This window comes from Dromiciops gliroides, chromosome 2 (genome assembly GCF_019393635.1).
Source record: "Dromiciops gliroides isolate mDroGli1 chromosome 2, mDroGli1.pri, whole genome shotgun sequence".
Classification (NCBI taxonomy): Eukaryota; Metazoa; Chordata; class Mammalia; order Microbiotheria; family Microbiotheriidae; genus Dromiciops; species Dromiciops gliroides.
Window position 1 is genome coordinate 290,213,578 of NC_057862.1, and position 13,968 is coordinate 290,227,545.

Sequence of the window (13,968 nt, forward strand, 5' to 3'; positions counted from 1 at the left end):
ACTTCCCATGTTTGGACACAACTCATATTACCCAAGACCAGAAAACCTCTCACGCATCTGGAGAGACAGGAAGGATGATTTTCTGGGAATCCAACAAAAGTGGGTATGATCTTTTCTGCTGTCCTTTTTATTACAGGGAAGAATAGCTCCAAATCCCTGCAACTCTCACCCTTTGCCAACCTGTTCTGGTATAATTGAAGGAGACACCAGAACCCCTCCAGGCTAAAATGTGGACTTAGAGTATGGGCAGCTGATCTTCCCAAAGCACTGACCCATTCCATCTGAGCATTTGAATCTCCAAACCTAATCTCTGTCTCACAATGGGACATCCATTTTGAGACATCCAATAGGCAGTCAGAGATGCAAGACTATAAGTCAGCAGAAAGGTTAAGGCCAGATAAACAGTTTTGAAAATCAACAGCATAGAGATAACTGAATCCATGGAAATTGACAAGATTTTCAAGAAATATATAGTTTAAAGGAAGAAAAGAAGACAGAGACTTGGGAGATAGCCACAGTTAGCAGGACTTGACATGGATAAAGATTCAAAAAGAGACTAAGAAAATACAAATAGGCCAGAGGAAAAATAGGAGAGAGTTGTTTCAGGAAAACCTATAAAGAAGCAAATATTTAGGAGGTGATCAACAGTATCAAAGCCCGCAGAAAGGCAAACAAGGATGAGGATAAGAAAAAGCTATTCGATTTGGAAATTTAAGATATCACTGATAACATTGGAGAAACCAATGTGGGTTGAATGATGAGATCAGAAGCCATATTACAGAGTTAAAAAGAGTGAAAGAAAAGGAAGTGAAGGTACCTATTATAGATGTCCTTCCCAAGGAGTTTATCTACAAATGAGAGGAGATATGGGACAAAATCTGGGGCAGATGGATGGGTCAAATGACAATAGGGGAGACATGGACATGTTTACAGGCAGTAGGGAAGCAACCAGCAGACAAAGGGAGAGAAGAATTTTGTTGCAGAAGATAAGATGTAATGAGATCACTTGGGTGTTTAGAGGAGTTTGTTTACCTTGGAAAGAAGGGCACTCCTGATGTGAAATGGGTGAAGGATGAGCTACTAGCAGAAAGTATCTGGGTAATATGAGATGAGGAGAAAAGGAAAAGAGGAGGCTCTCGGCACATGGCCTCAATTTTTTCAACAGGTTTTCAGCTGAAAGGAGAAGTGGAATCGTGGGAAGTTTGAAGATGGATGAAAAAATTTGGAAAATCCACTGTGATGAGTGGGATAGTGAGTTAATTGAGGTTAAAAGGATTACCTTGAAGCAATAAGAGTCCAATCGAGGTTATATAACAAATTTGTGATGGACAAGAGCTTTGTCATTTTCTCCAGTTTCATTTAGCAACACTATAGGAGCAAAGAAAGCAAACAGTGAGAGTAATCTAAGGCTGAAGCTTCGAAGGGCATGACTAGCAACAAGATTAAGGGGCAAGGGAGTCAAGAGAAAAGGAAAGTGTACTAACTGTATAATGGCACATTGGTTCACCAAGGGGTCATAAGAGAGAGAGGAAGAGAATATAGCTAGTGCATGGGAGATAGTCTGGAAGAATAACAGTGAGGGTGAATAACAAGGTTTAAGGTTGAGAGGGAAAGGAAGTGGAGGTTTGACAATAGATTATGATCAGATCAGGGAATTTCAAAGGATGGGCCAGGGGCAGAACATGTGAACCCAGGTCTTCTTGACTACTGCAACCTACAACCCAACTGTCCACTACTCTACACTTCTTCTAATTGCAAAATTAATATTTTGAAGTTTCAATACAATTTTACAAATTCTCTAAAGATCTTACCTAACTTATCATTTTTGTCAGAAAATCAAAATACCCAGTAACTTCTCTGATCTGCAACGTTTTATTTGTTTGTTTTGGGGTTTTTTTGGTGAGGCAATTGGGGTTAAGTGACTTGCCCAGGGTCACACAGCTAGTAAGTGTCAAGTGTCTGAGGTCGGATTTGAACTCAGGTCCTCCTGACTCCAGGGCGGGTGCTCTATCCACTGCACCACCTAGCTGCCCAGATCTACAACATTTTAAATGAAAAATGCTGAGTTTGCATTCCTGGTCCACTAAAGCATCTGCCTTCAAAGTGGAAGCAGTTCAACTGCAGTAGCATTAGACTGCTGAACATTAAACCACCATTCTGTGCAGAAGACTCATAAAACAAAAGAAATGGACTAGAAAATTCCCAACCCCAGGAAGCTTTACAATGTAGTACAGCAGACAAGACAAACATACACAACTTGGAGTTTTGGGATCCCCTTCCAGCTCTAACATTGTGTTATTCAGTGAAAAAGTGGATGCAAAAATCAATACAACTATGAAAAACTAATAAGGAGAGGAAACAGAAAAGCTGGTAAAAGGATGATTTGAACTAACACAATTGATTATAGAAGTCTACAGCTGAAGGCCAAGGCACCTTCAGGGGACCCCCTAAAAGGCGATGGCATGATGAACAGCTCAGAGGGAAAAATGAACTATCAAGTTAATCACATGCAAGGACAATTGAGTATACTTGTTTAAATTAGGAAATCCTCAAATAGAAAATAGGAAGAAATTAGGGTGATGAGGAAAGGGGGAAGGTTAAGAAGAAAAGGCAATAAAAATCTAATAAACATAAGCATATGACTATGAGTTTGATTTCTAAGGAAGTCAGTACTTAACTCTGAACAGAAAAAGTAACCAGAACACATAGCAGCTTAGTTTTTACATTCTTTTTCTCCTCTCCTTGAGTCAGGATAAGAAACATAACAAGATATACAAAGGAAAATCTAAAAGGGAAGAGAGCAAAACAAGAAAGCAGCACAAGAAGGGATCCTAAATGGGAAATCTAGGTAGCAAGGAGTGAGCAGTCCGACCAAATCCATCATTCAATAACTATTTAATAAGTGCCAACTCTATGCAAAGTGCTGTGTTAACAAACCTGAAATGAAAACAAGGTACCCTATAAAAACTTACAAAAACTTTTAACGGCTCATAACTTCAAGGTCTCTAAATTCACCTTTCATTACAATCCTTAAAGAGAATCTTCCCCTTCAGTCAGATACCATTTTGCAGTAAGCTCACAAGACTTACTATTTCTACCTTCAGGCATTTCCAACTATGCCCTGACCTTTCCCATTAACACCTTTTCCCTCCTCTAGTTGAACTGTCTAAATCCCTCATCTCCTTCAAAATTCTGCTAGAAACTCCCTTCTAAACCCAAACCAATGTGATGACTCCCTGAACTTAGTTTATATTACATTAATTTTTATGACCAAGTTACTCTGTAAAATGTGCTCTCCCGGTGTCAGGGAAAGAGCACTGCATTTGCAACGTTCTACCTTGAGTTTCCATTGTGGTTCTGACTTTATTGTTCTAGGACTACAGGCAAGTCACTTCAACTCTCTGGACTTCAGTTTCCTCATCTTTAAAATGAGGCACCTGGAACAGATAGATAACCTCCAAGTTCCATCCTCTCTCCAAATTCTCTTACTTCAGCTGTTCAAAATTGGAGAGTTCCTTAAAAATGTGGATTGTCCTCTTTGTCCTTCATAATATCCCTCAATACTCTCCAAATAAAACTATAACTTATTAGGTGACAGCTTCTCTGAACCTCCATTTCCTCACCAGTACAATAGGATTAATATTTGCACACTACTTGTTGTAAGGATGCTGTTTTAGAATGTCAATTATTATCCCCAAGAATATTAAGATAACTGTTAGTCAATCTACTCCAAGTGGGAGAATCCCAAAAAACATGCTAAGGAATGAGATAGCATGGAGTGGTGGAAAACATGCTAGACTTACACCAAGAACTGGTGTTAAGTCCTAGCTCTGGCCCTTATCAGAACTCTGAGTCTGGGTCTCAGGTTCCTCAACTGTAAAATGGAAATAGGAATGAATACCTGAACTACATAACTCACAGGACAGAATTGTGAGCCATGTTCTCAAACCTTAAAGTACTATAAAAAATGAATAGATATTATTATTCATATAAAACAAGCCATAGAACCAAAAGCATTTATAGTTTCCAAGGCCACTTTGGGCAGCCATAAAAGGCTATGGCTGCCCAAAGAAAATGAAATGTTAGTTTCAACAAACATGAATTCAGCTGCACAGGCCCAAAAGTACTGCTACTGAATTGCAAAGAGAAATTAAACATACTGTGGAAAACAAATTGGTTTTATGTGTCCTTTGCTAATACAATAAAAAGCAAAGAGAGAACCCTCAGCGGCAAAAGACACAGAAAACAGCAAGTTCTTAAAATGTCCTAAGACCACCAGAAATATGGCCCCTTGTTACATTTAATTAATGCCCATGACAAAATTACTACACTTTAATCTTTAGCAAGTTACAATAATAATTTCCCATATCCTTCACTGATGTCTCATTCAAGGCAATGCCACTTTCCCCACTACTTGTGCAGACTTTTTTCATTTAGAAAAATGTTCTGCATACTTTAAAGCACTGAGTTAATTCAATTCAACCAATGTGTGTTAAAATACGTATACCCACAAGGCACTGTGTTTATTTAGCACTTAAGATACTAACATGAAAAATTACAAAAGACCCTGAACTCAGGATCTAACAGTATAATATGAGGTATTAAAATAAATCCCAGCTACATAGTACCTGTGTCTTCTTGGGTGAACCACTACTAACTCTTTGGGCCCGAGTTTTCCCATCTGTAAAAAGAAGTGATTGGGCCAGAGAGTCTCTAAGGGTTCCCTATGCAGCTTTAATTCCTAAGAACCCATGCACAAATAAGGATGATACAGGGTAAAATGTGCTAAGAGCAAGTAAAAATCAGACAAAGTGCTATGACAAGTCTGGGAAGGAAAAGATTATGTATTAATAGGATCACAGATTTAAAACTAAAAAAGCCCTCTGAGTCATCAAATCCAACTTCCTCATTTTACACATGAGGACACAGAGGCCCAGAGAGGCAAAGTGATATTTGCCCAAGATCACAAAAGTTGTCAGTCAGCCAGTGGCAAAGCCAGTATTTAAACCCCAAGGCATCTGACTTCAAATTCTGAGTTCCTTCCATTGTACTGACTTCTTTTCCTCTCAGCTAAACAGGATAGACATGCCTCTGGTACTGATAATAGCTCAAAAACTATGTAAAGAATTCTCCCCGTTCCCAGAAACCCCACACAGCCCCCAACCAATTGTCTAGCCACCCTGACAGTCATATGACTGCCCTCACTAGGCTTCCAATCATTATAATTTTGCCAGGCCCATGTAGGCGGCAGCGAGTGGTAATGACATGAGGTGCCAGTGCCATGGCAACGGCTACAACCGGTGGATAGAGCACCACTCGGTTTGCAGAGCCCCAGGCCAGTTCGAGCAGAGGCATAAAAACCTCAAATAACAATTAATTCTTTACAAAGGTGGAACGTGCTTTAAACTTAGAATGATTATGGAGAGAGATGGAGATGGCAGTGGAGATAGAGTACAAAGAATCCCTACCCTCAAGGAGATTACATTCTAATGGGGGAGACAAATCCATATACAGGAGAATAACCAGTAGTTTGGGAGGAAAGTTACTAGCAGCTGGGGTTGGGGAGAAGATCAGCAGAGAATTAGTGTAGAAGGTGGTACTAGAATTGCATCTTGGAGAAAGGTGTTATGAGAAATTAAGAACATTCCAGGCATGGAAGACAAAATGTCAAGAATGAGCAAGAGTTGGAAACGGCTAGTTTGCTAGATCACACACTGTGGGAAGAGGGAATAAAATACACTGAGGGTGGAAAAATAGATTGAGGCCACTTTGTGAAAAGCTTTAAAAGCTAAGGAAAGTTTATGTTTGACCTCAGAAAGTAAAAGGAATTTGGAATTTGAGTGGAAAAATGACAATCAAATCTGTGCTTAAGGAAAATCACCTGGACAGCTGTGTAGAGTAGGGATATCAAAAAGAATGGGGACCACTAAACTATGCATAAGGATCCTCGTGGGACATATATATTGACTTAGAAAACCACATGTTACTATTACCTATGTTTTATTGTATTTTTATTTATTTTGTTAAATATATCCCTATTACATTTTAATTTGGTTCTAGCTGTACTCACCTTGACACCTCAGGTATAAAGAATGTACTTATCAGGAAAGAGAGCCTATTGCAATAAGCTAGGCCAGATGATCAACTAAGGTGATGGTGGCCAGGTGATTCCAGAGGTCAGATAGAAGAATTATGGATATAGAAACAGCAATTTTTGACAAATGATTGGACTGGTGAGAAACTTAACTATTTTTATCTGAGGTACCATCATTATTTTTATCTCACCACTTTCTGTTTAAAAATTCTTCTGTTTAAAAAAATACATATGCAACTATCCCTCCATATATTTTGATTATTAACTCAATCTTCTCTGTGACTCTGACAAGGTCTAATACCATTGCCAAATTCATCATGAATGAAGTCAAAGAACCTGGGTTCAAATCCAGCTCTGAAACATACAACACGTCTGTGTAAATCCAGTCTCTTTAGGCCTCAAGGTGTTGGACTAGGTCACCTCTTGGGTCACTTCCTTCTCTAAATCTATAATCCTACAACAGACCCAAAATGTCTTTGATCAAACAAAGGAGACTGAAGTTCAGAAAGTAGAATTTAAACTTCTTAGTGGAATGTAACATTTTTCATTTTGTGTCAAGTACATATTAAAAGTTATTCTGAATTGAAGAAAGGGAAAAAAGGAGAAAGGTGGGAAGGGGGAAAATACTGCACCAGAGAGAATGGAGGCTAAAATAAATAAATAAATCGAGCATGCAATACAGCCTCTCTTCATGGCCTTTGCGATCCTTACCAGAAGTGTAACTCTTTGGAACCTCAGTTTCTTCCTCTGTAAAACAAGGTTAATACTCATGCTAATTACCTCACAGGGTTTGCAAGGCTAGCAATGGGTAAATCTCAAGGGGGCGGGGAGAGGGGGGTAGACAGGGAGACAGAGCAATTCAACAATTATTGTTGCAATAAGAAACTAGAAATAAGGTGGGTGCTAATGAAGAACCAACGGAACCAAAATGTAGTCCATGAATGTAATGCCATGTAATTGCATCGTAAGAAAAGCCTACCATTAACATTCAGAAAAACATGGCTAGACTCCTATTAAGTGACGCAGGTAGTGAAGGAAGCAGAAACAAGAGAACACCATCCAGTGTCCACAGGAAAACAACTCTTTTTTTTTAAAGGCAAAATTCACGCCAATATGCTGGACCAATCTGTGAAGCTAAAGTAAATCCCACTGCTTTTCTTGGAGAGATGGAGCACTTGGGAAACACACGTAACCAAACATGGTCAATATCTTCGTTGCTTTGGCTTAATTACACTTCTTTGTTACTCGGGATTGCTAAGAATGATAGATGTATAAAGAAAAAGAAAAGGCTGTGGGGGATATGATGAATTTTGGGGAAAAACTTTTTTTAAAAAATCTTTTGCTATTGTTCATTGCCTCCACTGGGGACCTTTCCCTCCTTTGCCTCTCCCTGAAATACACAGCCCCTCCCCATTTCTAATAAGAGGTTGGGAGTGAAGAGTTCCCAAGTGGCTTACCCGCCAACCACCGGGGAGGTCAAGGCTCGAGCATGGGTTTGCTCGCTGCCAACGCTGCCACCCGATCCCGACAATGCCTGGTCAATCGGGGGTGGTCTCCGTGCCTCTTCTCTGGTCCTCGCCCCGCCCTCCGCTTCAGCTTTGGCCTCCGCTTCAGCTTTGGCTTTAGCCTCGGCTTCGGCCTGGGCTTCGGCTTCGGCCTGGGCCTCGGCCTCGGCTTCGGCTTCGGCCTGAGCCAGGGCCTCTGCCTCCAGATCGGCCTGGGCCTGAGCTTGGGCATAATAAGCATGAGCTTGGACTTGGGCATGATGAGCTTCCGCCCCAACTCCCGGAGGGCCGACAGGAAAGGCGGGCGGAAACCCCAGGAGTTCCACATTGGCCACCGTCTTGCCGATGGTGAACCAGTCGTTGATCTGGTCGAGGGTCAGCTTGCGCAGCATGGTCTGGTCTGAGAGGGCAGTCGGAGTCGTGGAGCCCAGCGGACAGAGCACGAGAGTGGGCGCGCTCCAACCCTGCGAGCTTCGCCGAGCTTCTGGAGGGAACCAAACGACAGCGGGGAAAGAGATACCAAGCTACCAGCCCCGCCCCTGCAAGCCCCGCCCACGGGCTCCTCCCCCCTTCCAACGGGGCGGGGCTCCTTCCGCTACACGTGTGCCGTAGGCTACCAGGTCCTTTGAGTGCTGCCCTCTCAGACTCTAAGGTTCAAAGAACCCTCTTCCCTAGGGCTGAGCATTCTGGCGGTGGGAAAAGCTGGACCTAAAGAAGCTCCCGGCCGCACCCCTTCAAAGTTCACCTACTGCGCACGTGCACAAGTGCATCTTCACCACCCCCCCACACCTTCCTCCCCCTCCCCCCACGAGGAGCCCCTCGGACCACGTGCCTCTTGAGGCGCCAATCTTTGAAACAAAGCCGGAAATCCCGCCCTTACCGGTCGTCCTCTATACCACTTTCCGGGCGCTGGAGTATGATAATGCACAGGTATACTGGGGGGATAGCCGGGAGGCTTCCCGCCTTCATCCACTGTTAGCCTAAGTTGGAATTTAATACACCCCAGATGACGGTTCTTTTTTTTTTAAACAAATATTATTTTTAACATTTTTTTAAAAAACTGAGTTCCAAATTCTCTCCCTCCAGTTTCTTCCCCAACCATTGTGAAGGCAAGAAATATATCCATTATGCATGTGAAATCATGCAAAAGGTTTCTATATTAGCCATGTTGAATTTTTTCATTATGAGTCCTTTGGAATTCTATTGGGTCATTTTGTCCAATGGTAAAATTCAATATAATTGAGTTAAACAAACAAACAAACAAACAAAAAATTAAGGACTGGTTCAATAATAGCTAGCCATTTATGTTGTGTTCAGTCACGTCCAACTCTTTGTTGGCAAAGATCCTGGAGTGGTTTGCCATCTCCTTCTCCAGCTTGTTTTAACAGATGAGGAAACTCAGGTAAACAGGGTTAAGTGATTTGCCCAAGGGCACACTGCAAGTAAGTGTCTGAAGCTATTTTTGAACTCAGAAAGTTGAGTATTCCTGACTTCAGGCCCGCAATGTAACTTCTGTTTGCCAAGCACTTCACATAGCCTTTGTATGGTTTTGATCATTGTTATAGGAAAGAAGCCAGTTTATTTCCCCTCAAGCAAACCTGGGAAGCTCTAGATGGCTACAAGGTGGGGCTCCTCTGCCCACTGGCAAGGCTGGGTATGACCCATACAAATAGATAGATACAACTATATTACAAAAGAAGATTCAGTACCGGGGCAGCTAGGTGGCAAAGTGGATAAAGCACTGGCCCTGGATTCAGGAGGAACTGAGTTCAAATCAGGCCTCATACACTTGACACTTACTAGTGTGGTAAAAAGTTTTAACAGTCTGTTATCAATAATGGATTAAGGGAAAGGTTAAAGAGGGGAGATTTATGATCTAATATCCAATTTTAGATCTCACACTAGCTATGTGACCCTGGGCAAATCACTTAACCCCTATTGCCCTACAAAAAAAAAAAAAAAAGATACACTACCACCTCCTTCAGGAAGCCTTGACAAACCCACAGGCCTTGTGGATCATGACTTCTCCCCTCATTAAATGTTCTTTACAACACACTAAACTACTTAACAAGTGCTATTGTATATGACAGTCATCTGTAAAATGAGAATAATCCTTACCCTACCAACTTCAAGTTGCTAGGAAGAAAATGTTTTGAAAACTTTAAAACACTATTAAAAATCTTAACTAATAATATTCAACAAATACTTCTTGTTCACCTACTATGTGCAAAGGACCAAGCCTACACTAGGGACCCCAGAACTAGAAGTGCCACACTCTCTGACCTCTAGGATCTCACAGCCTAAAAAGAGGGCATATGGCAAATCCCAGTTTAGCTATTTAATACCTGCATAACCTTGAGCAAGTTGTATCCCTTCTTTGGGCCTCAGTTTTCCTCTTCTGTGAAGTAGGGGTTTTAGAATAATGCATAGGGAGGAAGGAAAGACAAATGCTATGACAAATTTGAATATAGAGTCTATGGAACTGTGAGCCCCTAGTTCCAATCTCATCTATAATCCCATTAACTAGGGAGAACCCAGATTAAACCTCAAGAATAAATTCTCTCTACAAATCCCTCTTCAGTGATTTATGTAGATATGGCTCTGGGCTATGCTAGCAGAGGGCAAATGCTAAGAGGTTCTTCCATGATGAAAAGGCTTTGAGCAGTGGTGTACCTAGCATATTTGATGTCCAGAGCAGATAATGTTTTTTAACATCCCCATCCTAAGAGAAAATTATTTTCAACAGTAATCATGAAATTAATAATCATATAATAATAATGGCCAGAAAAGAAAACCAGTAAAAAGTTTCTTCATTGAACTTCACAGAGATAATCATGCCAGTAAAAAAATAAAATAAATGTTACATTACAAAAAAGAGACAAGTAATAGATTAATATTCATTAATTACATTAATGTATTAGATGTATAAGAAATTACTCTATAAGATTAATTACATTAATAACATTAATGTATAAGAAAAAACATACCTACATACTATTTCCTCCTTGACAGAGAAGGCCCACTGTCTAGTTACATATTAGTCTGTCATAGTAATAAATAACATTAATTTCTCTTTTCAAACCTTAACTTCTGCAAATTGGTCATTGACTTTGTCAAAACTCATCTTCACATATTCATATGAAATAGTATAGCCAGATTTATCAAGCCCATTTCACTCATAGTTGATGAAAGAATACCGTTATTCATTTTAATTTCAAAAAGTTTCTTTCACACGAATTAACAAAACTAGATGGCAGAATAGATGGAGCATTGTACCTGGAGTTAGGAAGACCTGAGTTCAAATCTCACTTCAGACATTACTAGTTTTGTGATCCTGGCCAAGTCAGGATCACATAACTGTTTGCCTCAGTTTCCTCATCTTTAAAATGAGCTGGGGGGGGGAGGGCGGGGGCAGCTAGGCATCTCAGTGGATAAAGCTTACCTGAGTTCAAATCTGGCCTCAGAGACTTGATACTTCCTAGCTGTGTGACCCTGGGCAAGTCATTTAACCCTCATTGCCCCACCAAAAAAAAAAAAGAAGAAGAAAGAAAGAAAGAATTCTCTAAAATGAGCTGGAAAAGGAAATGGCAGACCACTCCAGTATTTTTGCCAAAAACCCCAAATGGGGTCCCAAAGAATCAGACACAACTGAACAACAACAAATACACAAATAGGAAAAGTCTTAAATATATGAATAAGTTTTGCAGAGGTTCATAAAAATCCAATTTCACAAGTAAATTTTAATAAAACAGAAACAGCTGTAAAAGGTACAATTCAGGCAACAACTTAATCACACCGATAACATAACATTTTACTTTCTTAATTCATTCTTTAGTTTTACACCAACGATTAACAATTTTTTTAAAATGTCAATTTTAAAGATATTTAAATTCAATAAAGTATTTGATGTATGAACTAAAATTGAACAAAGCAAAAAAATTATGCCTCACATTCACAGTGTTTTAGATTTTATACACAGATAAAAACTCTGTCAACCAGTGAGAATCTGTTTTGACTAGTACAACTGCAGCCCTCCAGGATACACGTATGACAAAGCTAATAAATCCAAAGAATGAGCATTAACCGTTTTCTGTCTCTGGTTGAAATGGTACCATTAGGATTCTCTACTTTCCTAATCCTCATTACTTACTCCTCATCAGGTAATTTAGAAAATACTCACTTTCTTGGTCCTATAGGCAATAGGATGATATTGGAATCATACCTGGTCATTGTCTCAAAAGACAGAAAAGTCCAAGCCCTAAGGGTTACTGGACCGGGATTACCTTTCCAATCCCAACAGGGAGACTGTCTGGACCACTGACCTTCTCCCCTTGAGAACAGCAATAAAAGTTGTTAAATGCTACCTCTGTGTGGACTGATACTTTTCATTTGAATTCTCCTGTTCTATAAACTCCAAGTGGTCATAGAATGACAGAATTGGAATCATTCAAATTCTAATTTTGTCATCTTTACAATCACTGTACTATCATTGTTTTTAAATAAGAATACATAGTATTACAAGGGTTAGAAACATGAATTGCACCCAAAGCAAGCTCAAATAATTACAAACTGTTATGAACCTGTTCTCAAAACAAATTAATGTTCTGATGTTTCAGTGTCCAACTACAGTCACTCAGCAATTTTATGAACCAAAAAAAAAAAATTGTACGAGAGAAGCATTTTATCAAGTAATCAATAAATAAACATTTATTAAGTTCCTACTATGCCTTAGTCACTATGCTAAGCATCAGGGATACAAAAAGAGACAAAAGATTGTCACTGCCCTCAAAGAGTTTACAATCTCATGGGGGAGACAACATATATGCAAACTAATTTACTATACAGGATAAATAGGAACAAATTAACAGAAGGAAGGCACTGGGATTAAGAGGCATTGGGGGACAGCTAGGTGGCGCAGTGGATAAAGCACCAACCCTGAATTCAGGAGTACCTGAGTTCAAATCCGGCCTCAGACACTTGACACTTACTAGCTGTGTGACCTTGGGCAAGTCACTTAACCCCTCATTGCCTTACAACACCCCCCCCCAAAAAAAGAGGCATTGGGGAAGGCTTCCTGTAGAAGGTGGGAGACTTGAAACCAGGGAGGTCATTGATATTGTTTAGAATTGTGGGTGCATAGTGATAATAAAAAGCAGACCAATTTTTTTAGTCAGTTTTATTATTATTTTTAAATTCTCTGCAGAAAATGCAATCTCCTTATTGCCTTCACCCAGGGTGGACCACCCCCACTAGCTACTTTCCGAAGCCTGGAGTAGCTTCTAGAGGCTCATCACCATAAGGCTATATACACTTTGTAATAAATTCTTAGGTGACAGCATTCTATAAACAAAGAAAAATATAAGGGACTAAATGCTCTTCTAGTTCTGTAGTAGCAGAGGCACAGCCACAGAAAAGAGGGCAGAGAATGCTAAGAATATAATAATTTGGGGCAGCTAGGTGGTGCAGTGGATAGAGCACTGGCCCTGGATTCAGGAGGACCTGAGTTCAAATCCGCCCTCAGACACTTAACTAGCTGGGTGACCCTGGGCAAGTCACTTAACCCTAATTGCCCCGCAACAAACAAACAAACTAATTAACTAAATAAATAAAAATATAATAATTTTTGGACTTTCAATAGAAATTAGCTGTCTGTCCTCTCTATTGACTATATTGTCTATATTGACATTCTCACCATAAACAAAATCAGAAGACAAAAGGAAGTATAAGTCAATATAAAGAGGGCTTTGTAGGTTGGCCTTGGCTTGACAAATAAAAGATATGGCAGAGTTGGATTGATCATATATTCAAAGGCAACAAGAAATATCATTTCATGGAATATTTAGTCATCTTATATTTGTGTGTTCACAATAAGTATTTGCAAATGGACCACCATAAAAATAATAACAGCTTTATGAACCCACATCTGTTGAAGAGAATTAATAATAATAATAATAATAATTTAAAATTATATAGCACTTGTTATCATGGAGAAAAGTGATAGAAGGTTGTTAGCAGTATTGCTTCATAAAACAGCAAGAATCATGGAGAGGGGGCAGCGAGGTGGGATAAAGCACTGGCCCTGTATTCAGGAGGGCCTAAGTTCAAATCTGACCTCAGACACTTGATACTTACTAGTTGTGTGACCCTGGGCAACTCACTTAACCCCCATTGCCCTGGGGGGAAAAAAGAAAGAAAAAAGAAGAATTTTGGGGGAGCTAGGTGGTGCAGTGGATAGAGCACCCACCCTGGAGTCAGGAGTACCTGAGTTCAAATCCGGCTTCAGACACTTGACATTTACTAACTGTGTGATCCTGGGCAAGTCACTTAACCCCAATTGCCTCACCAAAAAAAAAAAAAAGAAGTAAAATA

General features: G+C 40.0%; 1 protein-coding gene across 1 annotated transcript in view; it reads right to left on the minus strand.

Annotated features, from left to right (window-relative positions):
* The window catches only part of TDRD9 (tudor domain containing 9), a 256,016-nt gene extending 248,025 nt beyond the window's left edge, over nucleotides 1–7,991 (minus strand). The window contains exon 1 of the mRNA XM_043986132.1: nucleotides 7,752–7,991. Within this exon, the coding sequence (XP_043842067.1) occupies nucleotides 7,752–7,991 (240 nt within the window). The remainder of the gene's footprint in view (nucleotides 1–7,751) is intronic.
* Nucleotides 7,992–13,968: the final 5,977 nt, after the last annotated feature.